The 27,306-nt window shown below is 41.1% G+C and overlaps 1 protein-coding gene across 1 annotated transcript in view; it reads right to left on the reverse strand.

Moving 5' to 3' along the window:
- The window catches only part of CC2D2A (coiled-coil and C2 domain containing 2A), a 134,845-nt gene extending 111,457 nt beyond the window's left edge, over nt 1-23,388 (reverse strand). Inside the window, exons 1-4 of the mRNA XM_010358116.2 lie at nt 23,228-23,388; nt 17,150-17,206; nt 14,302-14,385; nt 12,207-12,330 (exon numbers count right to left, since the gene is read on the reverse strand). Of these exons, the coding sequence (XP_010356418.1) occupies nt 12,207-12,330; nt 14,302-14,385; nt 17,150-17,188 (247 nt within the window). The 5' untranslated portion in view covers nt 17,189-17,206; nt 23,228-23,388. The remainder of the gene's footprint in view (nt 1-12,206; nt 12,331-14,301; nt 14,386-17,149; nt 17,207-23,227) is intronic.
- Between the last annotated feature and the right edge of the window lie 3,918 nt (nt 23,389-27,306).

The raw sequence follows: 27,306 nt of genomic DNA on the forward strand, positions 1-27,306 counted from the left end.
ATGGTCTACCTGAGTATCATTCTGTTTTTTAAAAAATGAAGCACAGTCAGATTATCGATCTGGTGAACACTCTAAATTTGCTTCATGCACCATGTTAAGATTCCTCTGTGGGTTTCTGGATTCACTGTTGACAGTGCTGGCTGGGTCATAGCATTGCCATTGTACCTTCCATGGGTAACTGTAAACCATCAGCTCCAAAGATCAAAGAGGGTTCAGTCTGAAGCTATGGAATGATGCTGGAGTGCAGCAATTAGGAATATAGGTTTGGATGTCAACATATTGGAGTTTGAATTTTGGCCTCACCACTTCTGGCTGTTGGTTTTCTCTGGACTTTAGTCTCCTAATAAATGAAACAATGCCTGACAGTAGGACTGTTCTGAGATTTAAATAACATAATGAATGTAAAGACCTTAGCACAATGCCTGCAAACTTTTTGCCTAACTCAGAACACGGTCTTAAGTTCTCAGAGTTCAAGATGTCAGATTCATCATCTGTTTGCCTGTCTGTCTGTTTATCACTGCTTCCATCCCCTACTCTGTGAGGGTAAAAGCCTCAGGTAAACCAGTAAGTGCTTAAAGAAGAAAAATAAAATTGAACCATACAAGTTTAAAAAGTCCCATAGCTTTCTCAGCACCCATCTGTGAGCAAAAACTTTCTTGTTGTGGCTGAGGAGACTACTGAATCTGAGGCTCCACCTTGGAAACCTCACGTAAAGTAAGCAGTGTTTATAAGCTGGTCATGAGAAAGAGCTTCATGATCCATTTATAGAGTATTAATGTTAGCTCAGGTTACCAAGTCTTAACCTGCAGCATGCTTCCAAACATGCGACTGTCCCCTTAACATGTAAAAAAGGGGAGAGGAGTGCAAGAATGGGCTCAACATTTGAAAATCAGTAAATGTAATACACTGCATTAACAGAATGAAGGACAGAAAGTGCACGATCTTCCCAACTGATGCAGAAAAGGCGTTTGATAATGCTTTTTATAATTTAATGGCTTTTCGTGATAAGAGCACTCCACAAACTAGGTATAGAAGGAAACTACCTCAATAAAATAAAGGCAATACAAAAAGCCCATCACTAACACAATTCTCAGTGGTGAAAAACTGAAAGCTGTTTCTGTAAGATCAGGAACAAGGCAAGAATGCCTGTTCTTACCACTTCTATTTAACAGAGTACTGAAAGTCTGAGAGCAATTAGGCAAGAAAAGGAAATGAAAGCCATCCAAATTGAGAAGGAAGAAATAATATTATCTTTGTTCATGGTGACATGATCTTGTATATAGAAATCCTAAAGATTCCACAAAAACATTGTTAGAACTAATAAAGAATTTAGAACTAATAAATAATTCAGCAAAGCTACAGGATATAAAATCAACACAGAAAAATCAGTTGCATTTGTATACATTAAAAATGAGCAATCCAAAAACAAAATCAAGAAAACAATTCCATTTACAATAATATAGAAAAGAATAAAATACTTAGGAATAAATCTAACCACGGAGACAAAGAACTTGTACATTCAAAACTATAAAAAATTGCTAAAAGAAATTAAAGAGGCTGGGCACGGTGGCTCAAGCTAGCACTTTGGGAGGCCGAGATGGGTGGATCACGAGGTCAGGAGATCGAGACCATCCTAGCTAACACAGTGAAACCCCGTCTCTACTAAAAAATACAAAAAAACACTAGCTGGGCGAGGTGGTGGGTGCCTGTAGTCCCAGCTACTCGGGAGGCTGAGGTAGGAGAATGGCGTAAACTCAGAGCTTGCAGTGAGCTGAGATCTGGCCACTGCACTCCAGCCTGGGTGACAGAGAATGGAGACTCAGTCTCCAAAAAATAAAAAAATAAAAATAAAAAATAAAGAAATTAAAGACACAAATAAATGTAAAGACATTCTGTGTTCATAGATTGGAAGACTTAATATTTTTAAAATGTCAGTACTACCCCCAAATTATCTACAGATTCAATGCAATCCCTATCAAAATCCCCATGGCTTTTTTTTTTTTTCAGAAATAGAAAAATTCATTCTAAAATTCTTATTCAGTATCAAAGGACCACAAAGAACTAAAACAAATTTGAAAAAGAAGAACAAAATTGGAGGTTTCACATTTTCTGGTTTCAAAACATATTACAAAGCGACAGTGATCAAAGCAGTTTGGTACTAGTAAAAGGCAGACATATAGACCAACAGAATAGAATTGAAACCCTGAAAATAAACCTTTGAGTAAATGGTCAAATGACCTTCAGCAAGAGTGTAAAGACCACTCAATGGGGAAAGAGCAGTCTTCAACAAAAGATCTTGGGAAAACTGGAAATGCACATGGAAAAAAAATGAAGTTTGTCCCTTACCTTATATCATATACAAAAATTAACTCAAAATGAATGAGAGATCTAAACATAATACCTAAAACTATACAACTTCTAGAAGAAAAAGGAAATTTTTATGACATTGAATTTGGCAATAGTTTCTTGGACGTGACACCCAAAGTACAGGCAATGAAAGCAAAAATAAACAAATGGGGCTATACCAAACTTAAAAACTTCTGTGCAAGTATCCCTCCCTTAGGAACAACAAATTGAACAATTATCTGTGCAAGAAAATAGCATTATAAGAACCAAAAAATCAGGTGAGTGATCACAGTATCTAGTATTAACATAATAACAAGGAAAGATGCATTGAGGAGGGTAGGAAGGGCAGTCTTGCATTGCCTGCACCACCCTTCCCCCAAGCCCAAGCAGCACAGCACAGAGAAAGAATCTATGTACTTGGAAGAGGAAGAGTGAAGTGAGTGTGGGACTTTGCATTGGAACTCAGTGCTGTGCTGACACAGTGTAACACAATACTGAGCAGAATTCTGCTGGTGCCCATGGAGGGAGCATTTAGATCAATCCTGGGCCAGAGGGGAATCCTCCCCTCTTCCCAGTAGGAAAAACCCGAGTCCTGACGAGCCTCATGACCTGCTGACTAAAATCGTCTACTTCTCTAAATAAATTGCAGTGGCAGTCAGGCTACAAAGACTGCGGTCCTTGGGTAAGCCCTGGTGCCATGCTGATCTCAGAGGGACTGGGTTTGGCATGCACCCAAGTGAAACATCAGCTTCAACAACTATGGGAGTGCTTCGTGACTCCTTCCTAAATCCAGGTAGTGCAGTGTGGAGAGAGACTCCTTCCACTTGGAAGAAGGAGAGGGAAGAGTACAGAGGACTTTGTCTTGCAATTCGGGTACCAGCTTAGCCACAGTAAAATAAAGCATGAGGCAGGTTCCTGAAGTCCTCGATTCCAGGGTTTTGCTCCTGAAAAGTGTTTCCAGACCCAGTTTGGGCCAGATGGGAATCTGCTGCTCTGGTGGGATATACCCAGTCCTGGCAGGATCTACTACCTGTTGACTAAAGTTGTCTTGGGCCTTGAATAAACAACAATGGCAGCCAGCCAGTAGTGGCTGTGGGTTGTGGGCAAGCCCAGTTCCATGCTAGCCTGAGAGCCTGTAGCATTCAGATGTGACCCAGCAAGTGTGATCAGCAAGGTGCCAGCTGTGGTGGCCACAAGAATTCCCACATTACCCTCCCCCAACTTTAGGTAGCCCAGTGCAGAGAAAGATTCCTGCTTTGGGGAAAGTGAGGGAAGAGAGCAAGAGACCTCACCTAGGAACCAAGGGAATTCTCTCTTATCTTCCCTAAGTTTATCAAAACTGTGTTCTAGAAATGTGCAAGAGTTGCAGTGTTATTGGACTTAGGGCTCCCCTAGTACTGAAACAGCTGCAGTGGCCTCAGGCTTAGATAACTACATTCAACCCCCTTTGAGTTTTTGGAAAGCCCTCTTAAAAAGGATGGCTACAAGCAAGCTCAGAATATGAAGATTGGAATAAATATCTAACTTTTTGATGCCCAGACATCCATGAGCAAGCATTAAGAACATCCAGGAAAACATGACCTCACCAAACAGACTAAATAAGGCACTGACCATTCCTGGAGTGATAGAGATATGTGCCCTCTCAGATAGAGAATTCAGAATAGTTGTCTGTAAGAACTTTGTCTTGCAATGGACCTTCAAGATAACATGGAGAAATTTAACAAAAAGATTGAAATAATTTTTAAAAATCAAGCAAAAATTCTAGAACTGAAGAATTCAACTGACAAACTGAAAAATGCATGAGTCTTTTGACAGCAAACTTGATCAAGTAGAAGAAGGAATTAGTAAGCTCAAAGACAGACTCTATGAAAATACACAGTCAGAGAAGAAAAATGAAAATAACAAAGAATGAGATATGCCTACAAGATGTAAAAACTAGCCCCAAAGGCAAAAGCTAAGAATTATTGACCATAAAGACGATGTAGAGAAAGAGCTCAGGGTAAAACATTTATTCAAAAAATAATAACAAGTTTTCAAACTTAGAGAAAGATATCAACATCCAGGTATGAGAATGTCAAAGAACACCAAAACATTCAACTCCCCTAAGACTACTGCGAGATCTATAAAAATCACACTCTCAAAAATCAAGGACAAAGAGAGGATCCTAAAAGCAATAAGAGAAAAGAAACAAGTAACATATAAAGTAGCTCTGATACATCTGGCAGCAGACTTCTCAGTGGAAACCTTATAGGTCATGAAGGAATGGGATGATATATTCCAAGTGCTAAAGAAAACAAAGAAACAAACAAAGAAACAAACAAAACTTCCAACTTAGAGTATTATATCCAGCAAAGTTATCCTTTAAACATAAAGGATAAATAAAGACTTTTCCAGGCAAGGAAAAGCCAAGGGATTCCATCATCCCCAGACCTATCTTACAAGAAATGCTAAAGGGAGTTCTTCAATCTAAAAGAGAAGAATGCTAATGAGCAACAAGAAATCTGAAGGTATAAAAGTCACATAAGCACACAGACAAATACAGAATACCCTAACACTGTAATTGTGGTGTTTAAATCACTCATATCTTTAGCCTGAAGACTAAAAGAAAACCTATCAAAAATAACTACAATTTGTTAAGAGATAGACAGTACAAAAATATATAAGTAGAGACAACAAAAAATAAAAAAGCAGCGGGGGAGACAGGGTTAAAATAGAGAGTTTTTCAGTTTTTGCTTCTTATTTTCTTTTCATTGTGATCAGAGTTAAGTTGTCATCGGCTTAAAAACTGGTTATAAGATGTTATTTGCAAGCCTCATGGTAACCACAGAGCAAAAACCTGTAACAAGTACAAAGAAAAATAAACAGCAAAAAATTTTTAACATACTACCAGAGAAAATCACTATACACTAAGAAAGACAGGAAGAAGACAGAAAGGAATAGAGGACTAACAAAACAACCAGAAAACAAATAAGAAAATGGCAGTAGTAAGTCCCTCCCTATGAATAATGATGTTGAATATAAATGGACTAAATTCTCCAATCAAAAGACTTAGATTGACTGGACGGATTAAAAAGATTAAAAAAGAAAAAAAAAAAAAAAAAACAAGAGCCAATTATATGCTACTATAAGAAATTCACTTCACCTGTAAAGATGCACACAGACTGAAAATAAAGGGGTGGAAAAAGTTATTCTATACAATGGAAATGTAAAAAGAGCAGGACTAGCTGTATGTATATCAGATAAAATAGATTTCAAGACAAAAACTGTAAAAAGAGACAAGATCATTATACAATGATAAAGGGGTCAATTCAGCAAGAGGATATAATACCTGTAAATACATATGCACCCAATACTGGGACACCCAGATATATAAAGCAAATATTATTAGAGCTAAATGCCAATGCAAAAGTCTCCCATTAATAATAGTTGAGAATCTTAATACCCCCTTTCAGCATTGGATAGATCATTTAGAGAGAAAATCAACAAACTAATATTGGACTTAATCTACAAATAAACAAATGAAACTAACAGAGATTTAAAGAACATTTCATCCAACAGCTGCAGAACACACATTTTTCTCTTCAGCACATGGAATATGCTCAAGGAGAGACTATATCTCAGGCCACAAAACAAGTCTCAAAAAATTCAAAAAAGTTGAAATCATATCAGGTATCTTCTCTAACCACAATAAAATAAAACTATAAATCAATAACAAGAGAAACTCTGAAAACTACACAAATTCATAAAAATTAAACAATATGCTCCAGAACAGCAATTGGGTTAATGATGACATTAAAAAAAAATTGACTGGAACAAATGATAATGGAAACACAACATACCAAAACCTATGGGGTCTAGCAGAAGCATTACCAGAAGGGAATTTTATAGCAATAAATACCTACGTAAAAAATATAGAAAGGTTTTAAATAAACGACATCACAATGCATCTTAAAGACACACAAAATCAAGAGCACATCAAAACTTGAAATTAGTAGAGGAAAAATAATAAAGATCAGAGCAGAAATAAATGAAAGTGAGACTTAATAAAAAGTAGAAAAGATCAATGAAATGAAAAGTTGTTTTTTGAAAAGCTACACAAAATCGGCAAAACTTTAGCCAGATTAAGAAAAAGAGAAGACCCACATAAATAAAATCAGAGACAAAAAAGGAGACATAACAACTGATACCACAGAAATTCAAAGGATCATTAGAAACTATTATGAGCAACTATATGCCAATACATTTCTTTTAGAAAGCTAGAAGAAATGCATACATTTCTAGACATATACAACTTACCAAGATTGAAACATGAAGAAATATAAAATCTGAATAGACAAAAAACAAGTAATGAGATAGAAGCAGTAATAAAAAGTGTTTATCTTCAAAGAAAAGCCCAGGACCTGACGGCTACCCTGCTGAATTCAACCAACCATTTAAAGAAGAACTATTATGAATCCTACTCAAACTATTCCAAAAATCAGAGGAGGGAATACTTCCAAACTTAGGATACAAGGGCAGTATTATGGTGATACCAAAACCAGACAAAGACATAACATCAAAAAAACCCTACAAGCCAGTATCTCTGATGCACACTGATGCAAAAATCATCAACAAAATACTAGCAAACTGTATTCAACAATACATTAACAACATCATTCTTCATGATCAAGTAGGATTCATCTCAGGGATGCAAGGATAGTTCAATATATGCAAATCAATAAAGTCATACATCATACCAACAGAATGAAGGAAAAACGACAGAATCATTTCAATAGATATGAAAAAATTTGCAAATAACTCCTCTGAAAGGGGACTAATATCCAGAATATACTAGGATCTCAAATATCTCAACAGATAAAACATAAATAATCTCATTAAAAATAGGCAAAAAACATTGATAGACATTTCTCAAAAGAAGACATACGAAAGGCCAACAGGTATATGCAAAAATGCTCAAATTCACTAATCATGAGGGATATGCAAATTAAACCACAATGAGATATCTCACTCCAGTTAAAATGGCTTTCATCAAAAAGACAAAAAATGACAGATGGTGGCAAGGATGCAGAGAAATGGGAATGCTTGTATACTGTTAGTGAGAATGTAAATTTGTACAGCTGTTATGGAAAACAATATGAAGGTTTCTCAAAAAATTAAAAATAGAACTACCCTATGATCCAGAAATCCCACTGCTGGGTGTATATCCAAAAGAAAGGAAATCAGTATATCAAAGAGATATCTGAACTCCTGTTTTTATTGCAGCACTATTCACAACAGCTAAGATATTGGATCAACCTAAGTATCCATCAGTGGATAAATGGATAAAGAAAGCATGCTACATATACACAATGGAATATTATCCAGCCATAAAAAAGAATGAAATTTTGCAGTTTGCAGCAACATGGATGGAACTGGAAGACATTATGTTAGTGAAGAAAGCCAGGCACAGAAAGACAACTAGTACATGTTTTCATTCATATGTGGGAGCTAAAACAATTGATCTGATAGAGATAGTGAGTAGAATGATGATTACCAGAGGCAGGACCCTGTCTTGAGCATTTGTTGTTATGCCCATGGCAGTTTTTCAACATATGTTTATCAAGCTCCAAATATTGCACTGGGGAATAAGCAATTAATACAGTAGACAAAGTCTGGCTCTCAGGGACCTTTCCTTCTAATGATCAAGATAGTCAGCTGATTGGAAAATGCCAGGAGGTGATGAGTGCTCTGAAAGAAAATAGAACCAGCTGAGAGGAAAGAGGACAGAGGTGGGAAAGGGACATTCTAGATAGAAGGTCAGGGAATCCCTCTCCACTCTCCACCTCTCCCCAACCACCAGATCCCTATATCCATACATTCATGTCCACTTGGATATTCAACAGCCATCTCAACTTTGCATGTCTATTCAATTTCTACCTTCAAACCTGCCCTTTCTGCCATCTTTTCTTTCTCTGAAACTCTATTGGGAAAATGGCAACTCCATTTTCCCAATAGCTCAAGTCAAAAACCATGGAGACAACCTTCCTGCTTTCATAATTCTTGTTCAATCAAGAAATATAACTGTCTGTCTCTAACCTTCTAAATACCCAGATTTCCCACACTCTTTTGTCCCCTTCCACTACCCACTAGTCCCATTCCTCAGTAACTCCCACCTGGATTTTTGCTGTTGGCCTCTACCTGGTCTCTGTGCTTCTGCCCTTGCTCCTTCTAAAGTCTACTCTCAGCACAGCAGCCTTCAGCCTTAAGTCTGATTATATCAGTCCTGGGCTTGAACCCTTCAATGACGCTCATCTAATTCGGATTAGAAGTCTAAGGGCCCACTAGGCTGGGTACAATTCCCCTCCTCCCTTCTGATTTTATTTTTTTCCTTTTCCTTGTTGTTCACTCTCCACCACCCTTGCCCCCTGGCTGTTGCTGAACATCCCAAGCACATTCCTGCCTTAAGACCACTCACTGCCTGGAACATTCTCCCCTTGGCGATCACTCATTTCCTTTCACAAATGCACTTCATCCTCTCACTCCCACTGCAGTCCTGCCAGCTTATTCTTTATCTTTCTCTTCGGCACTTCTCATACCTGCTATACTCTATGTTTATCTAGTTTACTTCATTTGTTTTTCTCTTTTTTCCTCTCATCCCTCCCACAACTGGAGTATAAATTCTGTGGCAGTGTTCACCCAATCTATTATTGTTCCTATTTTACAAATAAGGAAACTAAAGTTTAGGGAGGTTGGAGAACTTGCCCAAGGGAGTGAGCTAGGTAGAGACTGGTACCCACAGTTGTCTAAGTCGTCTCCCACGGTCTTAACTGGAACAGCTCAATTGCCTTTACAATCACAAGCTTAAGTAGAGAACTCTCTTTAAGTGGGAACCAAAGCCCAGGAATGCTCAGATGGTCATGAGGCATTCAGAGGCCAGTAAGGAGTCAATCAAAGTGGAGCACACTGGAAAAGACTGAAAAATACAACTGGAAGGGGCCCAATTGCATAAGGTCTTAGAGCCTGGAATAAATAAGAGAGTATGGATTTTATGTAATGTAATATAATAGATTTCTGAGTAGAAAAGTGAGATAAAGAAGAGTTTTAAAGAAAAATTAATGTGGTAGTAAAAATGTCCATACATTCTTTGACACTCTTTCTTTCAAAAGAAGGAGGCTGATTTCCTCCCCTTAAATGTGGGCTGGATTTAGGGACATGCTTCTAACAAGTATGTTGAAAGCACTGATAGGTGATTTCCACGACTGGGTCATAAAGCACATGGCGGCTTCTACCTTGCTCTCGACCCCCTCTATGTTTTCTGCACATACATCTGTGTGTTTCCAAGCCCTGAATCTGGAATCCTCCTCACCCTACAATTGCCCATGCAGACTCCTCCGTATGTGGAGGCTCCATTCTTCTGTCACCTCCCTTGCTACCCTTGCCTGCCTAGGGCAGTCCTGCGCTCTGCCGTTTCTCCCAGCACTCGTCATTCCTTTTTACTTGTCTGTCTCCTGCTCTAATGCCACTGGTATAATACTTCCTCTGCTCTCTTGACTCTGTCTGCTGGCTTTGACTTCTCATTTCTGACAGATGCCTGGCTCCACAGGCTCCTTATCCACCATGTGCTCCACCCCTCATTTCTGGGGATGTTTTCTCTTAGTCTTGGTTCATCAGTGCTGCCAATTCATCAGGAGCTTCCAGCTCCACCCAGGGCTTCCCAGACACTGGCTGGTCATGGTGTGGCTCCAGGAGGCAGGTCTCAGCCTTCTGTCCATTCCATACCTCTCCATTCCCCAATTCAGAAATAGTGCCTTTTGTGGGGGAAGGGAATAATGGATAGATCATCTCCATGGTGACAGTGGACAGTATCTTCTTCATTTTAGAGATTAGAAAATAATCCACTTTTTATGTCACAGAGCCTTGACTGGTGGCCAGCTCTTCTGGCAGTTTTTCCCTTCATTTTAAAATAATTAAATATCCAATAGTTGTGCTAAGGACTGAATTGTGTTCGCCCTCTGAAAATTTGTATGTTGAAGCCTCCTCCCCCAGTATGACTGCATTTAGAGATAGACCCTGTAGGAGGTAATTAAGGTTGAATGAGATCATTAGTAAGGGGCCCTGATAGGATTAGGATTAGTGTCCTTATAAGAGGAGACACTAGAGCCTCCCCATCCCCCAATGCAGGCACACAGAAGAGGTCATGTGAGCACACAGGAAGATGGTGGCCACCAACTAGCCAGAAGGAAGGACCTCACTGGAAACCGGCCATGCTGGCACCCTGATTTCAGATGTCCAGCCTTCAGAACCATGAGAAAACAAATGTTGGGTGTTTAAGCCCCCCAGTCTATGGTATTTTGTTATGGCAGCCTGAAATGACAAGTTGTAATCCTTGGTAATAAACATTTTTGAGCATTTAGAAAAAGAAACAGCCATCTGAGATACATTTTCGTTCTGTTTTTATTAATTCATAACAGCTCTCATTGTATCACTGCTCTTAGATTAGAACCACATTTTTCCAATCTAAGAGTCAACTTGCTTCCAAAGTCCTCTAGTTTCCAACAGTTACTTATTTCCCAACTTTGCCATAGGGAAAACAGCCTAACAATTATGTAACAATTAAAAAGTGTAACTACTTTTCCTCTTGTCTGATCCACTTTTCAAGAAAAGCAATGCCTGAAGGGTGGTCATTTTCCCTACAATGAGCAGGTAATTCATGATGTTCATTGTACTGGGGAAGAAGAAGAGGCGTGTATAGGGGGAGAAGTGTAGGTGTTCTCAATGGTAGGGTCACCAGCAGCCTCAGAAACCTCCCTCATTTCTTCCAAACATCTGATTCAAGCCTCACTACGTTAACACATACGTCTTCCCTAACAATTCCATCTTCCTTTGAGTTTCGGCATATTTAATTTCTATTCTAATCAACACTCCCTAACTTATGTACTGTTAGTCCATTTTGCATTGCTCTAAAGGAATATCTGAGACTGGGTAATTTATAAAGAAAAGAGGTTTATTTTGGCTCACTTTTCTGCAGACTGTACAATAAGCATGGTGCCAGCATCTGCCTCTGGTGAGGCCTCAGGAAGCTTTCACTTATGTCAGAAGGGGAAGGGGAGGCAGGTGTGTCGCACGGTGAGAAAGGAAGCAAGAGAGAGGAGAGGAGATTCCAGCTCTTTTTTGTTTGTTTGTTTTCTGAGATAGAGTCTTGCTGTGTTGCCCAGGCTGGAGTGCAGTGGCCCGATCTCGGCTCACTGCAACCTCTGCCTCCCAGGTTCAAGCAATTCTCATGCCTCAGCCTCCCAAGTAGCTGGGATTACAGGCATGTGCCACCACACCTGGCTAATTTTTTTGTATTTTTAGTAGACATGGGGTTTCTCCATGTTGGTCAGGCTTGTCTTGAACTCCCAACCTCAGGTGATTCACCCGTCTCAGCCTTCCAAAGTGCTGGGATTATAGACGTGAGCCACTGTGTGTGGCCTGCCCAGGCTCTTTTTAACAACCAGCTCTCCAATGAGCGAACAGAGCAAGAACTCACTCATTACTAGAGGATAACACCAAGCCATTAATGAGTTGTGCCCTCATGACCCAAACACTTCCCCCTAGGCCCCACCTCTAACACTGAAGGTCACATTTCAGATCTGGAGGGGACAAGCATCCAAAGAATATTATGTGGTTATAGAAACACATTCTGAAGCTATGTGTCCCATCTCCTTGGCAGGGATTAACCTAGAAAGTCACTCACCAAGTTGGGATAAAGTGAGTGGAGCAGCAGTGGCAATGCATGAAAAATAACACCCATAAAAATTCCCCATACTGCTCTGTGCTGAACTCACAGTAGGCAATTAACAAGCACCAGCGAACCAGCTGAATGGAAGAGAGGCACTTACTCCGTGGGCCTCTCCGGACTGTCATGCTCAGGAGGTGGGTCTTGGGCTCCTCCTGCACAGGCTCCGGCTGGTTGCCAAAGTGGGACTCTTTGGACACCATTTCCTTGGGGACAGCAGTTGGTGGCTGGAGGAAGAAGGTCAGAGGTTCAGAGACTCCCAGGACTTCATTTGAGTCTGTTCCTCTCTTGGGAAGATGGCTTACCAGTGAGGGGACCTGCCTTAGTACTATTCACATCTGGATAACCACAGTCCCCATCACCTGACTCACTGTGGGTACCCCCCAGGGAAGAGGTGCCAACCCAGAGTTTCTCTAGAAATGCTTTCGTGAAATTATCAAGGCATCCCCAAATAGTGTGATTATTTTCACTTTTTCTAGATAAAATGTGTAGAGCTCTGCAGGACTTTGGAGGAAAGAGAAAGGGGAAAATCACAGTTGGTTCTCAACTTCAAATAGTTTGCAAACAGCAGCTGAAGTGTCACTGGGTAATTTAGGGCAAATATTTAGTCCACCCTTTGGGCACCCCCAAGAATAGCCTCTGGTTCCTTCCCCAAACTCTCAGTGAAGGAAAACAAGGAAGCAGAATTGGCAATAACAGCTTTGAGGACAGATAGACTAAAGCTTGCCTCCGAACTCAGACTGACTGTGGGACTTCGGGCAAGTTATTTAACTTCCTTCTACACTGCTTTCTTATCTGTAAAAGGAAAATATAATAAAAAGAGCCCATTTGTTGAGATGCTACAATGTATGAGTCATTGTAGAAAGCACAGAGATTCTGATGTAAATAGATGGCCCGGGGTGGAACTTAAAAAAAAAAAAAAAAAAGTCCCCATGTGATTCTGATTCTGGAGTGCAAGTACATTTCTTGCAATGCTGCCAACCTATGAAGTTCCAAGCCTGGCCCATAAAGTGCTCAGCGTTTGAGAGCTGTTACATTCCCTTCTCCATCCTTGCCCCTTTCTCCTCTTCAGTCTAAGCTCCATGGCAGCCTTGGCACTGGTCACCCACTGCTCACCCTGTCTGTGACTCTGGAGCTAAGGGCTGGAACCCTTTTCATCCAGTGCCTCCATGGCCCCTGGCCCTGGGCTGCAGAGCTGCAGACTGACCCCACAGGAAGGGGTTAAAGCTTCGGAGCTGTGTCTGGCTGTGGGTCTTTTCAGTCCCCAGGAGTGGCCAGAGAGCTAGCCCACGTGGCCAGGCAGTACCTCCCCGACCGCCTGTACCCTCCCTTGGGCGGCTTCATCCCAGCCTTCAGGAAAGGCTGAAAGTGACTCCTCTGCCCAGATTACCCCAATGAGTATGCTGAGCAAGGGGGTAGCTAGGAGGGAGGTCTCTTCTGTCTCCCTGTGACCTCCTCATCTCTCCTGGCCACCCCTCTCTGCATCCCCTTCACGTGACTACTGGCTCAAAATGGCGCTTCCCTCCCCTCCCTCCCCTGCTGGCATCTCGATTGTTCCAAGCAGAGCTCCCATCCACAATAGCTGCTTCCCTGCCTCCCTTCTCAGAGGACAACTCCTTACCAAGGGCTTACCTGGAAAAGATTTACCCTGCACGGGACGCTCCCAGCCTAGGAGGGGAACTCCTGTGGAGAGGTGGGGGAGGATCTGCCAGCAGGCTCGGGAGAAAGGAGTTGGCTTCTGCCTCAAAGACGGAATTTGGGCTTGGCGTTGGAAAAAGAGGGAGTTTTCCAAGATTTCTAATCCTTTACTGCCATCTACTGCCCATCATAGTCTATGGCCTTCAATGAAGCACTAAAACAGGCTCCTTTCGTCTTTTCTAGACTCCTCTCTCAGGAGATGGGAGAAAACTTAGAGTAAAAATGCCCCAAGTGTGGACCCCCGCCTTACTGTGAGGCTCATCTGTAAGTCTCTGAATCAGGCTCCTGCACCCTGGACTATCCCATCTGCATCCTGGACCATCCCATCTGCATCCTGGACCATCCCATCTGCATCCTCGCCTCACAGTCCCCCAGAGCAGGCCAAAGGTTGGTACCAAAAGAAGGAAGGCTGCCCTTGTGGATACTGTATGGTCTGAGGATGCAGGCAGGTTGTTGATGAGTGACACAACACACAGACACAGTTTCTTGTCACTTCCTACCTGTTTCTTTCTTGGCTGTCTTCGAACCTTTGAGTTCCTCTTCTGTCCTCCCATGTCTGCATCCTCATCATTTTCAATGAACTCCTTTGTTAAAATGCAAGAGGGAGAGAATCTTAAGACAGGGAGAGAGGTATGACTTTCAGGTATTAAAATTAAAACCCCCATCTTGACCCAGGGCTTCTATGCAGTAATGCTCAGTGGGAGTGGGGGAACAGTTAACAATCTGTGCGGCTATTATCATCCACTCTTCTCAACACAGACATGTTTTCGAAAAGTCATATCCATATTGGAACATCATACATAAGATGATGTTGGATCTTCCATGGTTCCAGGTCCTCATTCATGCATACAACATTTACTGAGCATTTACTATGTTCCAGGCTCTTGCAACACAGAATTGAAAACCACATGCTGTCTGCTCTTAAAAGTCACAGTCTAAGAAAGGCGACTAACAAGTGAATCTGCTAGGACAGACAGAGAACCACAGCCCAGGACAGACATCAGAATCATATTAGGGATTTCACGGGTTAAGTTTTTCTGCTTCCCGGCCTTACTGGCACAGGAAAAGGATAATAAGGATACAATGTTACATCATCACAAATGCTTCAGATTAAAGGAAATTTTGGCAGATTTTTTTTTTGAAAAGGAAAAGTATCCTTTCATAGCGCAAACTTCATTTCCTCTTTCCACCTTACACTTTCTAATGTTTTAGTCATAAATTGTTAGAGCTCAAAGCTCTAAAGTCTACTACAAGCTGTAAAGTTTTTTAGTCCTAGAGTTTTATAAACTGGGGCACAATTGTCCCTGGGTGAATAAGAAGTTGCAAGATAAACACAGAACCTCTCTGGAGTACACCAAACTTACTAGAATTTTTTTCCTAAAACTAGAATTTTTTGTTTTGTTTTTATACTGAAACAAATTTGGAACACAAAGTATGAATTTTAAAGATATATGATTTCAAAGAAATATCATGCAGGTTTCTGGGCCAGACCGCAATTACTCCTGACTTCCCTTGGCCAGTGGGGTTAGGGTAGACATGAACCGCAATAACAGAGGAGGGAAGTGAGGTCAAACGAGAGAATAGCCTTGGTTTGGGCCTTTCCTTCGTGTGTGTGACCTGATCTCTGACTTGTCCTCTGAGCTGCATCCTCACTCTGGACTCCTTCTTTGGACCTGCCAAATAGGAAGTGTTCTTAGTTCAGAGGATTTGCCAACTTAGATTACAAGAAGATAATTATATTGTGGTGTGCAAGCATGGCTTTTAATTCAATTCTAAGTTTTTACTGACTTAGAATGGACTTGTGAGAAACCTATGTAATCTTTTGCTTTTCTGTGATGTTTTCATCCTCTATTCTAACTATCCAGTAGGACTTCAAATAAGATAGAATGTAAATTCCATGAGGGCACAAGGTTTGTTTACTGCTGTATTCCCAGGGACTACAGGCACAAAACATATTTGGTTATATGAATGAATAAGCAAATATAAATTTATGTGGGTTTGTCGGTACTTGATCTTGCTTAAAGTTATTTATTTATTTATTTTTGAGATGGAGTCTCACTCTGTCGCCCAGGCTGGAGTGCAGTAACATGGTCTCGGCTTACCGCAACCTCCGCCTCTCAGGTCAAAGTGATTCTCCTGCCTCAGCCTCTGGAGTAGCTGGGATTACAGGCATGCCCCACCACGCCTGGCTAATTTTGTATTTTTAGTAGAGATGGGGTTTCTCCATGTTGATCAGGCTGGTCTCGAACTCCCAACCTCAGGTGATCCACTTGCCTCAGCCTCCCAAAGTGCTGGGATTACAGGCGTGAACCACCGTGCCCAACTATCTTGCTGAAAGTTAATCTGCATGGTTTTATAATGAGTTTCCTCAGGCTTTTTGGAGCACTGCATTGGACAGCACATATCATCTCCATTTTTGTCTTTGTTGTCTCAAGCCAGTGAGCCCTTGAAATGAGAGAGAAGTAAGGATTGAGAGGAATACTCTCTTTTGTTGGATGGTCTGCAGTCTCCAAATTAGACAGCCTCCTTTCTCTGGTGTGGGCAGTGCTTTAATGAGCTTTTACGTACAATGAGTCAGAAATTGCAGGACTCCACGGACAGAGGCTTGTATTAGCGGGTGTCTACAATTGTTACCTTCACTCTGAATGTCTTCAGGCAGAGCTAGGCCCAATAATAGGTAGTAACTTAGAGCTGTTATGTGTCAGAGTTCATAGAACAGTGATAAAACAGCTTCAGAGCATTCAGGTAGAAGTAAGATCTCCGAATGTCAGCAGGACTCTATTTCCTTCACCATCCACCTCCCCTTCGCCACCACATATCTGATAGAGCACCCTCAGGGTGCATTTAGTAGGTGTGTGTTAAACTAAATGTGGCTTGAGGATACGTCTACTTTGAGTTCTTACATAACAAACTGCAATCTTAGTAAACTAACTGAAAGCCTGACTTAGGAGTGTACTTCTGTAGCAGATAGCTGAGTCTCAGCCAATCACAGCAGCTGAGCTTCAGTCAATCACAGGTGGCCTACTGATCAGACCATGTTTAATTAAGGCAACGCTGAGGTGTAGTTAATCCAGCTGTGTCTGTACTCTACTTCCATCTTCAGTCCATAGATGCTGTCTGCCCACAGAGCAGAGCAGAGCTCTCTGAGTCTCTTCAGGTTCTGAGGGCTGCCCAATTCACAAATTGTTCTTTGTACAATTAGACTCTGCTGAATTTAATTAATGTAAAGCTTTTCTTTTAACATGTGCAATAGATGCTGGTTGGCCTAACTTCCTCATTCACAAGCAAGTGTCACATAAGCGTGCACACACAAACACATCCCTAGAGGACATCGAAGCGGCCACTTACCTCTGTAATTATTTTTACTTTTTCTTCCCTGGGATTCATTTTGGCTGGGATGGGTACCTGACAAAGAATAATGAAGAAGTCAGGCATTTTGAAATCAATGAAATACTGCTTCTCTTACTATGGATATATATGAGGCTGGCCGTGATGGTAAGTGAAGTGTTTGAGCTGAGTAGACTTTCCACTCACAGGAACCCTGGCAGACCGCAGGACTGGTGGAGATAAGTGCCAGAGGAAAGGAAGGATGCCAGGTCTCCCTGTCCCCAGGAGCCTGCCTTTACTGTACCCATATTGTTGGATGGCACTGGTTGGAATCCAGCTCCAGAAGGACTGTTTTACAGCTCCTCTCCGCTACTGCCCCTCCGCACTCTCTGCCCTTGACCTTGGCCCTTATTTCACTAAGTAAAAAGACAAGACCAGAGAGGGCTTCTGCATCCCCTTCCCCTCCTACCACATTGAGCCACCGCCACCTCCTCTGCTTCCACTTGCTACTATGAACCCCCATGTCCCCATGGGGCCCCTCCTTCAATAGTGCACGGGGTCCCATCATTCCTTCCCCTCCAGGCCCTTGATCCTGACAGTTCTTCACTTTCACTTGGATTTTCTTCCTGCTCTATTGGCTCATTCTTACTAGTGGAAAAAATGCTGTAATTTTTCCCTTCCTTTAAAAAAGCCTCCCACCAGTTTTTTTTTTTCTTTTTCTTTTTTTCTTTTTTTTTTTTTTTTTGAGACAAAGTCTCACTCTGTTGCCTAGGCTGGAGTGCAGTGGCATGATCTTGGTTCACTGCAACCTCCGCCTCCCAGGTTCAAGCGATTCTCTTGCCTCAGTCTCCTGAGTAGCTGGGATTACAGGTGCGTGCCACCATGCCCGGCTAGTTTTTGTATTTTTAATAGAGTCAGTTTTACCATGTTGGTCAGGTGGGTCTCGAACTCCTGACCCCGTGATCAGCCTGCCTTGCCCTCACAAAGTGCTGGGATTACAGGCGTGAGCCACCGCTCCTGGCCAAAAAAAGCCCTCTCTTTACTTCTCTTTCTAGCTGTTGCTCAAGTTTTCAACAATTACAGAAAAATCCCTCAAAACAGTCCCTCTCTTTCTAGTTTGTTTTTATTTTTGGGGTCTAGCATGCTCTTCAACTCCTCTTGCCAATGATTCATCTCCAGTGACCCCTGCCTTGCCATGTCTGGTGATCAATTCTCAGTCCTCATCTTACTTGACTTGGTCAGTGACATTTAAAACATTTTCAACATTTTTAATTTTTGTGGGTACATAGTAGGTGTATATATTTATGGGGTACATGAGATATTTGGGTACAGGCATGCGAAGCTTAATCACATCACGGAAAATTGGGTATCTATCCCCTCAAGCATTTATCCTTTGTGTTACAAACAGTCCATTTATACTCTTTTATTTTTAAATGTACAATTAAATTATTATTGACTATAGTCCTTTCATTGTGTTATCAAATACTAGGTCTTATTCATTCTTTCTATTTTTTTTTTTTTTTTTTTTTGTATCCATTAGAGAACATCCCCCAACCCCTGACTACATTTCCCAGCCTCTGGTAGATAGAGAAGAGAACTATCCTTCTCTTCTCTATCTCCGTGAGTTCAATTATTTTGATTTTTAGATCCCACACATAAGTGAGAACATGCCATGTTTGTCATTTGCATCTTCTCACTTACTTGTGGGTGAAATCAGCCAGGCATGGAAAGGTCAGAAACATTTAGTGATGAAAGTCACCCATCCCTTTCTTTGGAGATACTTTCTTCAGTTGGCTCCTGGGACAAGTTCTTTCTTGGTTTTCCTCTTACCCACTGACTGCTCCTTCTCAAACTCCTTTGCTGGTTTCTCCCCATCTCTGAGACCACCAAAGGTTGGAGTGCTCTGGGGCTTAGCTCTGCCTGTTTTCATTCCTCTGGCCGTCTCATCATGTCTCTTGGCTTTAAACACCATCTGCATGCTGATACTTCCCAAATTTACATCCTGGGTCCAGACATCTCCCCAGAATTCCAGACTCAAGTATCTGCTTGATGGACACCTTCACTTGGCTTGACATACCTCAGATAAAGTTCTTTGCTTTTATTCCTGAGCCTGCTTTGTACTGCAGTTTTCCTGTTGTAATATACAAAAATCCATTTTGCCCAGGCCAGAAACCTTGCAGTCATTCTTAACTCCTTTCTCAGTCTCACATGACACACCACACTCAATCCATCAGAAATCCTGCCAGTTGTGGCTTCAAATTATATTCAGGATCTAATCACTTCTAAACATTTCCACTATTATCACCATGGTCAAACACCATCTTCTCTCTTGAAATCTACTGCAAGTACCTCCTAATTTCTCAGCTTCCCACATTGCTGGGCTACCATATTCTCTGTACTGAAGCCAGTGCAAATTGATAAAAATTTGAGTGACATCATGACGTTGCTTCACTAAAAATCCTCCAGTGATTTCCCTTTGTCAACAGAGTAAAACCAAAAGTTTTTCCAAGGCCTACAAGCCCTGTGTGATTTGCACTTGAATCCTCTTGCCTCAGGACCTTTGCACCTGCGGTTCCTGCTACCTAGTTCTCCTTTTCCCCAAGATATCTGCATGGCTCTTGCTCTTTCACTTTCTTCTGGTCTCTGCTGAAATTTTATTATCAGAGAGCTCTTCCCTGACCATTCGCAACACAATGATCTCCTCCCAACACCCTCCTGGAATTCCTTAACTACCTTACAATGATTTTTTCATAATACTTATCACCACTCAACATACATACTTGTTAATGTCAGCCTATATCCATTAAAATGTAGCTACAAGAGGGCAGAAACATTATTTTGTTTATTGTTTACCTCCAGAGACTAGGATTATGGGACATCATGGACATTCAATATATACTTGTCAAATGAATGACTAAGTCACTGACTTATTGCCTGTGGTTCCATAGCCACATTCTAGGACTATTTAAAGCTCCACTGTTTTTTCTAGTCTTCTGTGAGGATTAAGTGAGAAACCATGTGGAGAAACAACAGGCATATGGCTGACAAATCATAAGCCCTTTCTAATATCCATGGAACCCAAATCTTAACTGGGACTTGGTCAGGTCATTTAAGCAGCTCATCTGAGCTCAAGGTTTCACTGACCCGACAGGGGAATTACCATGTTAAAGGGAAATAAAACATCTGAAATTCTATTGTCTTCTCTACAAACTTCATCACAGCGTACAAAAAATAAAGGAAGGAAAATGTAAAAGCAGCTAAGAAAATAGAGAGGCAAGAAAGTAACCTAGAGTGAATGAGGGGGCGGATAATAAGGATGAAATGTAAAAGTACACGAGAGTTCTCTAATAAACAACTCCGGTCATTGCAAACTGAAAAAAACCAAAACAAACAAACAAACAAAAACCTGTGAAATATTTTAGTAACTAAAAAAAGTTCTCTATAAGTTAAAAAATGCTTTATATGAAATAAAAAATAGAAGTAGAAAATGAAAAATGTAATGGGCTTTTCTTTTCTCCTCATTCTTTCCTGATCATTTCCTTTAAATGAGTTTCTAAGGAAATCAAATGACAACAAAATTTACTTTTTATATGAACACTGTTGCTAAGAAAAGATAAATCAATACTGCCTGGTTTTAATATGCAGCTTGCCATCATCTTATGCATTGGTACTTGTTAATATATTCCTACTGGCAACATCAAAATAGCTATGATTTACTGCACACTTATTTTGTGCTAACTCTAGACATATGTTCTCTTTAGTCCTCACAATAACATGTCTAGCTTAGCAGTATGTGCCCCAATTTGCATATAAGTAAACTGAGGCTCTGACAGTTTGCATGATTTGCCCAAGGTTATAATTATTAAATGTCACATCCAGAACTTGACCCCAAGACTCTGATTCCCAAGTCCTCCCTCAATCCACTCTACCCCTCCGTCTCACCATTTATTCTTGCTTTTGCAATGGCATCAATAATTATTCTGTGCTTTCCAGAATAGCCCACTATTCTGGAAATATTTACAGTTGAAAGCTGTGAAGCACTGGTGAGAAAAGGCTTAGGCTATATTAAGTCAATTATTTATTTTACTCAGTGCAGAAAACCAAACATTTTTTTCAAGGAAAGTACTGACACCTTCATCTGAATAAATGGTCTATTCTTAAGGGTCATCAATGGATCAGAGCCATACCTGGAGGTTGAGATACAATGCATCTCAACTCCACACTGGTTGCTTAAAAAATCATGCAATATATATGCCCTACTCCAGGATGGCAAAAACATGGGTTTATAGGAAGAGTGACCCACGTATTTCTTTGCCAAGGAATATGTGGACCTGAGTTCCAACTTCAGCTTTATTTATTAGCTGTGTGATCTTGGAACAATGCCCTCCCTTCTCTGAGACAGATTTTTTTTTTCTGCAACATTGCAATCATACTTCCTAGCTTGAAGGATGATTAATTTATAAGGGCTAAATGATGAAATGTGTGTAGCAAAATGCCTAGCACAGACCGGGCTCTCAATACTGGTAGGTTTTGTTAATAAGAAAAAGTGATTGTGAGGAGGGAAAGTGGAAAAAAGGAATGAGGAGGGAAAAAAAACCAAAACAAACAAACAAACAAAAACCTGTGAAATATTTTAGTAACTAAAAAAAGTTCTCTATAAGTTAAAAAATGCTTTATATGAAATAAAAAATAGAAGTAGAAAATGAAAAATGTAATGGGCTTTGGGGATAGAAGCTTGGGGGATAGAAGAGGAGTCATGAAAGAGACCTTAGATGATTTTCAAGCCCACCCACCTTTGGCTCCAATCCTCAGCCCCCAGCTACCATAACTCATGTTCCATCTCTCCTTGCCTTCAGCCAGGCCCAGGGCAGTTGCTTTGCTGTTTCCATGTATGGTGCTTCTGCAACCTCCTGCACTTCTACCCAGGAGTATTTTCTTCCTCACGCCCTGAGAACATTTTTCTGTTCCATCCTGGAGCTTGGACACCTGGGGAGGTGCCACATACATTCTTTTGGAATACATTGTCTTATTCTATAAGTTATTCCAGCTGCAGTTTCCCTTAGCATAAGGTTAGTGACAAATAGCTTTATAGAATCATTGAATCAGCTCAATATAATATACATTGGCTTTGAAGAGTACATATGGGGACCATATTTGAGCTGTGTTATGTAATATATGGCCAGTACATTTACACGATGTGGTAAATGCTGGAATCCCCTCCCTGGATGTCATCCCGCTGTGCTTTCAGTGTTTTATAAATCTCTTATGGCACTTAGCTCATTGTATTCTTATCATGTGTTTATAGGTCTATTTTCCCAGCAAACTCTGAGCTTCTGACCTGGTCTAATTTATGTTTGCACCCTCTAAACTTAAGTTCATTGCCTGGTGCATTGTTGATGCTCCATAAATGTTTGAATGAACGACTCTATAAGTGAGCTCTAGGAGATATATATATATATATATATATATATATATATAGAGAGAGAGAGAGAGAGAGAGAGAGAGATTTCATGCTGGCACTGAATTTATTTGCAGAAAAGGTTATATGAAAATGCAATAGCAAACATATATCTTATTCGACTTTATTAGCTTTTCATAGCACCTCTTTGCAATGAGGGGAAACAAACAGTCAGCTTAAGTTGTAGCCAGTAGATTTTCTTGAAGTCTTTGGAAAGCACAGCAACTCTCAGCACTGTGGTTAGTAGCCCTTTCTCTGTCTAATACCAAGAAAAGTGTATTTCGCAGTAACTAGTGCTTCTTCCCTTAAGCCAGTTTGAACTAAAAGTCCCGTAAGTGCAACATGCAGCTAATGTTTCACAGAGCTTTAGTCAGAGAGCATTTTCACTTAGGGCTTGTGATGAACTGGACTTAACATTTCCTGCAAACCAGATACCAGATAGCAGCTCAGATCAAAGCTGCCAAGTAATGGTCTATGTTCCCATTTCAGAAAGTAAAAACATAAATAATGATGAGAGCCCCTAAATTTACAATTCATTAAATCCAGTCTCATGGTATCCCGGAGAGGCTGAATTTCAAGGCGGGTAACTGAAAACAGGAAATCATTGTTGCAGCCCAGAGTCCGGTTAGGGACTGATTTACCTTAAGAAACTTTACAAAAGGCACTTTGCAGATTCTGCTTTCTAGGATGGAAGTGGAGAGAGATGGTGCTGTAGAATCTTTTAAAAGGGTCCGGAGGGAAAGGCTGAGTGTTGGAGATGCCCCTGGGCTCCTCCCTAGGAAGCTGCAGCCATGTCTTGGAGCAAAAACATCAGCTTAGCAACCCGTTCCTAAGGAAGGTCACTCGGTGGCTTTTTTTTCTTTTAAAGTGACAGGTTACTTCCAGTAGTGGAGTACAAGCATGCTGGGTAAGCAGAGACGCACAGCCTGCAGGAGAAGGACTGAGAGAAATCAACATGGACAGCACCGGAAATTAGATCAAGCCTTAAGAGCGCCCCTCCCTCATGTCATCTGGTTGTTTTGCATTTCCAATGAAGAACAGGCTCAGAGGGGGGGCGATTTAGAATCTTAAAAGGTCATCATTACATGGTGAAGCTGTCAACGTGGCAGCAGCAAAAGCTCTGTGGAGGTGCTGCAGGGTACCAGCAAATGTTGCGCTCAAGTGTTTTCCAGTTAAAAGTGGAAGGTTGAATGCACAAGTTTAATCTTTGCCTATTCTCTGAATCCCACTGCCAATTTCTGAAAATGGATATAAATGTTATGGCTCAAAAAAGTTGAAAAGAAAGAAAAAAAAAGAGAGGAAAGAGGCAAAGTAGCTGGAAGAGTAATAGAATGAATGCAGCCAAGGAAACCACACTCCAAATAGACTAGTGTGTAGGTGCACATGTGTTTGTGTGTATCTGTATCTGTGTGTATTTTGTGTGTACGTTTGTGTGTATGTGTATTGACTGTGTTTCCTCATTTTCTGTATTCTTGATGCTCTGGCATTTGGAGCCTTGATCCTGGAGAAACTGATTCTCCTAGGTTAGCTAATTTCTAGAGATAGCAAATGATTCCCCTGAAATATGCAAAGTCTCCTTTGATATACAAGCCAACCAATCCAGAGCCCACACAACCAACCATCTCCATTATCAAACTCTCACACACTAAGCCAATATTCCTCCTGTCCCAAGTCACCCCAGGTCCAGATACCAGACCACTATAGCCCAGAGAACACCACGATTATTCAAGCTATCTAGTCCTAAATTACTCAGCACCCTACCCTGTGTCACCTATTCCTTCCTGGGAAAACCCTAGTAAAGGCTCTGCTCTGTACTCTGCTGTCTCCCTTCTGCCTTCTGACCAACACTGGTTCTTCCCTATGTGGTCCTGTGTGGCATTCCATGTTCTATGATTCGTATGTGTCTCCCCAAAAGCATGTATTGGAAACTTAATCCCTAACACAATGTTGTTGGGAGGCGGGACCTAACAAGAGGCGATTAGGCTGTAGGGCTCTGCCCTCATGAATGTATTAATGCCATTATTGCAAGAGTGGATTCCTTATAAAAGAAATGAATTTGACCTCTTTTTCTCTCTTTCTCTTTCTTGCTCTCATGTTCTCTTGCCTTGCACCATAGGATGGTGCAGCAAGAAGACCCTTGCAGGATGCCAGCCTCTTGATTTTGGACTTCCCAGCCATCAGAACTGTGAAAAATAAATTTCTGTTCATTATAAATTGCCCAGTCTGTGTATTCTGTTACAACAGCAGAAAACTAACCAAGACACCATGCTTCTTGTTTCTAGGGATCTGTTAAGTATAAACTTCTTCTTTTGTGCCAGTCGTGTTTGTGTCTGTGTATCTTACCATACCGAATTAAAATAAATCCAGAATACATTTTTTGACACAGCTGTATGCATGCGTATGTGTCAGTGTATTTGTGTTTGTGTCTCTGTATGTGTATGTATGTTTGTGTGTCTGTGTGCGTGTATGATGGAGTGTGCAGGTGCGCATGAATACAAGGAAATGAGCTGATTTACTCTGCAGAACTTCAACAGCTCAGGATTTGGGGCAGCAGTGTCATAGCTGAATTGTGTTCTCTCTCACCCCCAAAGATGCTGAGGTCCTAACCTCAGTATTTCAGAATGGGACCTTATTTGGAGACAGGGTATTTACAGAGGTAATCACATTAAAATGAAGTCATTAGAGTGAGATCTAATCCAAGATGATTGTGTCCTTACAAAAGGGGAAATTTGGATTCAGAGATAGACACAATAGAAGAAAGGCAACGCGAAGACATGGGGAGAGCACCATCTCCAAGCCAGGGAACACTCAAGGCTATCAGCAGCCAGGAGAGAGGCCTGGAACAGACTGTCTCTTGAAGCTTCACAAAGAATCAACCCTGCAACACCCTGATTTCAAATTTCTAGTCTCCTGAATTGTGAGAAAATTTCTGCTGTTTAAGCCACTCAGTGTGTGGTACTTTGTTACAACAGCCCCAGGAAACTAACACAACCGTAGACTAAGGAAGGTGGGGAGAGCTATGGGGCTGAAAATGCAGGAAGATTTGAAAGTCTGTATATTAAGGGATTGATCCTCAGGATCCTTTTTCTTGGCAGCCTGAAAAATGCCCATTCCTCGGGCATAATTTCTGTCCTCCACATCTGCCTCCTCTTCTGCTGCCCATAGGAGATTTTCTTTTTTCCCCTAGGGAAGTTAAACCAGAGACTCTCTGGTCTCAAGTTCCCAGTTACTGCAGAAAGTGAGTGTGTCTCGGGACTGAAAACTGGTATGAAATGGAGATGTTGCAGACACTTTTCTGAACTTTTCTCAAGAACTTAGACAACCAAGAACATACCACTGGCTCCCCCATCCTACCTCTACCTGTACAGAACTGGAGAAAGTAGAAAATTATTTTCTGGAAAACCTGAAGGATTATAAAGCACAGACCCTACATACCAACGTTTCTGGATCCTCCAATAAAAAAGCTAGCATATTGCCCTTACGGAAAGGCATTACAAAAAACATTAAAGGATCTCAGGCTATGAAATTGAATGCTTATAGTTATAAAAAGAGAGAACAATGAAAATGGAAAAGTGTAATTTACCAAAGGAGTAATACAAGAACAACTGTATGAAAGAATATATTTTCCAATTGAAGGGGATGATCTACTGTCTAATGCTGGTACAAGAAGACAATAAGAAAACTTGTCTGTATTGGCTTGTATTCTGCATGTGGTGAGAAAAATATGAAGAATTTACAACCATTGGTTTGCACCATGCAGTTTGCTTTATTTATGCCCCTTATATCTTTTAGGAGGCCTCTAAGTGACAACTTTTGAAAAGTGGCCTTTGGTTACTGTATCCCTGTGGAGTGCCAGGCAGAAGTTATTACAAAACTTTTCTGGAGGAACACACCTTCAAGTGGACAATTCAGGATGTCCACAAATAAGTGTAGAGGAAGATGAGCTCACAACCCAAAATTAGAAAACACAAGAGAAACACTCAAGAGTCCACAGACAAACCAGAGGACACTATTAGATACTCAAGAGTTTCTTGCAATACAATAATCAGATGGAGAATGGAAAAATAACAATGACCAGCTATTCAAGAAGATAAAAGGAGGGTTTGAAAATATGAAAGAAGAGTGAGACACTATCAAAAAGATCAGACAAACTCAAAAAGGAACCAGATAGAACTTTTAGAAATAAATAATACAATCATGAATTTAGATAAAAGTCAAAGAATGTGCTAAACTGTAGAGAGAGCTGAAGAGATGCAAAAGATAGGTTTAAAAAATTGAGGCCGGGCGCGGTGGCTCAAGCCTGTAATCCCAGCACTTTGGGAGGCCGAGACGGGCGGATCACGAGGTCAGGAGATCGAGACCATCCTGGCTAACATGGTGAAACCCCGTCTCTACTAAAAAATACAAAAAAACTAGCCGGGCGAGGTGGCGGGCGCCTGTAGTCCCAGCTACTCGGGAGGCTGAGGCAGGAGAATGGCGTAAACCCGGGAGGCGGAGCTTGCAGTGAGCTGAGATCCGGCCACTGCACTCCAGCCTGGGCGACATAGCGAGACTCCGTCTCAAAAAAAAATAAAAATAAAAATAAAAAAAATTGAAATGTGGCACAGAGAGATGGAAAACAGGAAGGAGTAGGTAAAAGATACAGGAAGAAATTGATGAGATCCACCATATCCAGTATAGTACCAGAAGGAGAGGAGAGAGAAAGAAGTTGAATGCTCTA

Source organism: Rhinopithecus roxellana, chromosome 2, assembly GCF_007565055.1.
Source record: "Rhinopithecus roxellana isolate Shanxi Qingling chromosome 2, ASM756505v1, whole genome shotgun sequence".
Classification (NCBI taxonomy): Eukaryota; Metazoa; Chordata; class Mammalia; order Primates; family Cercopithecidae; genus Rhinopithecus; species Rhinopithecus roxellana.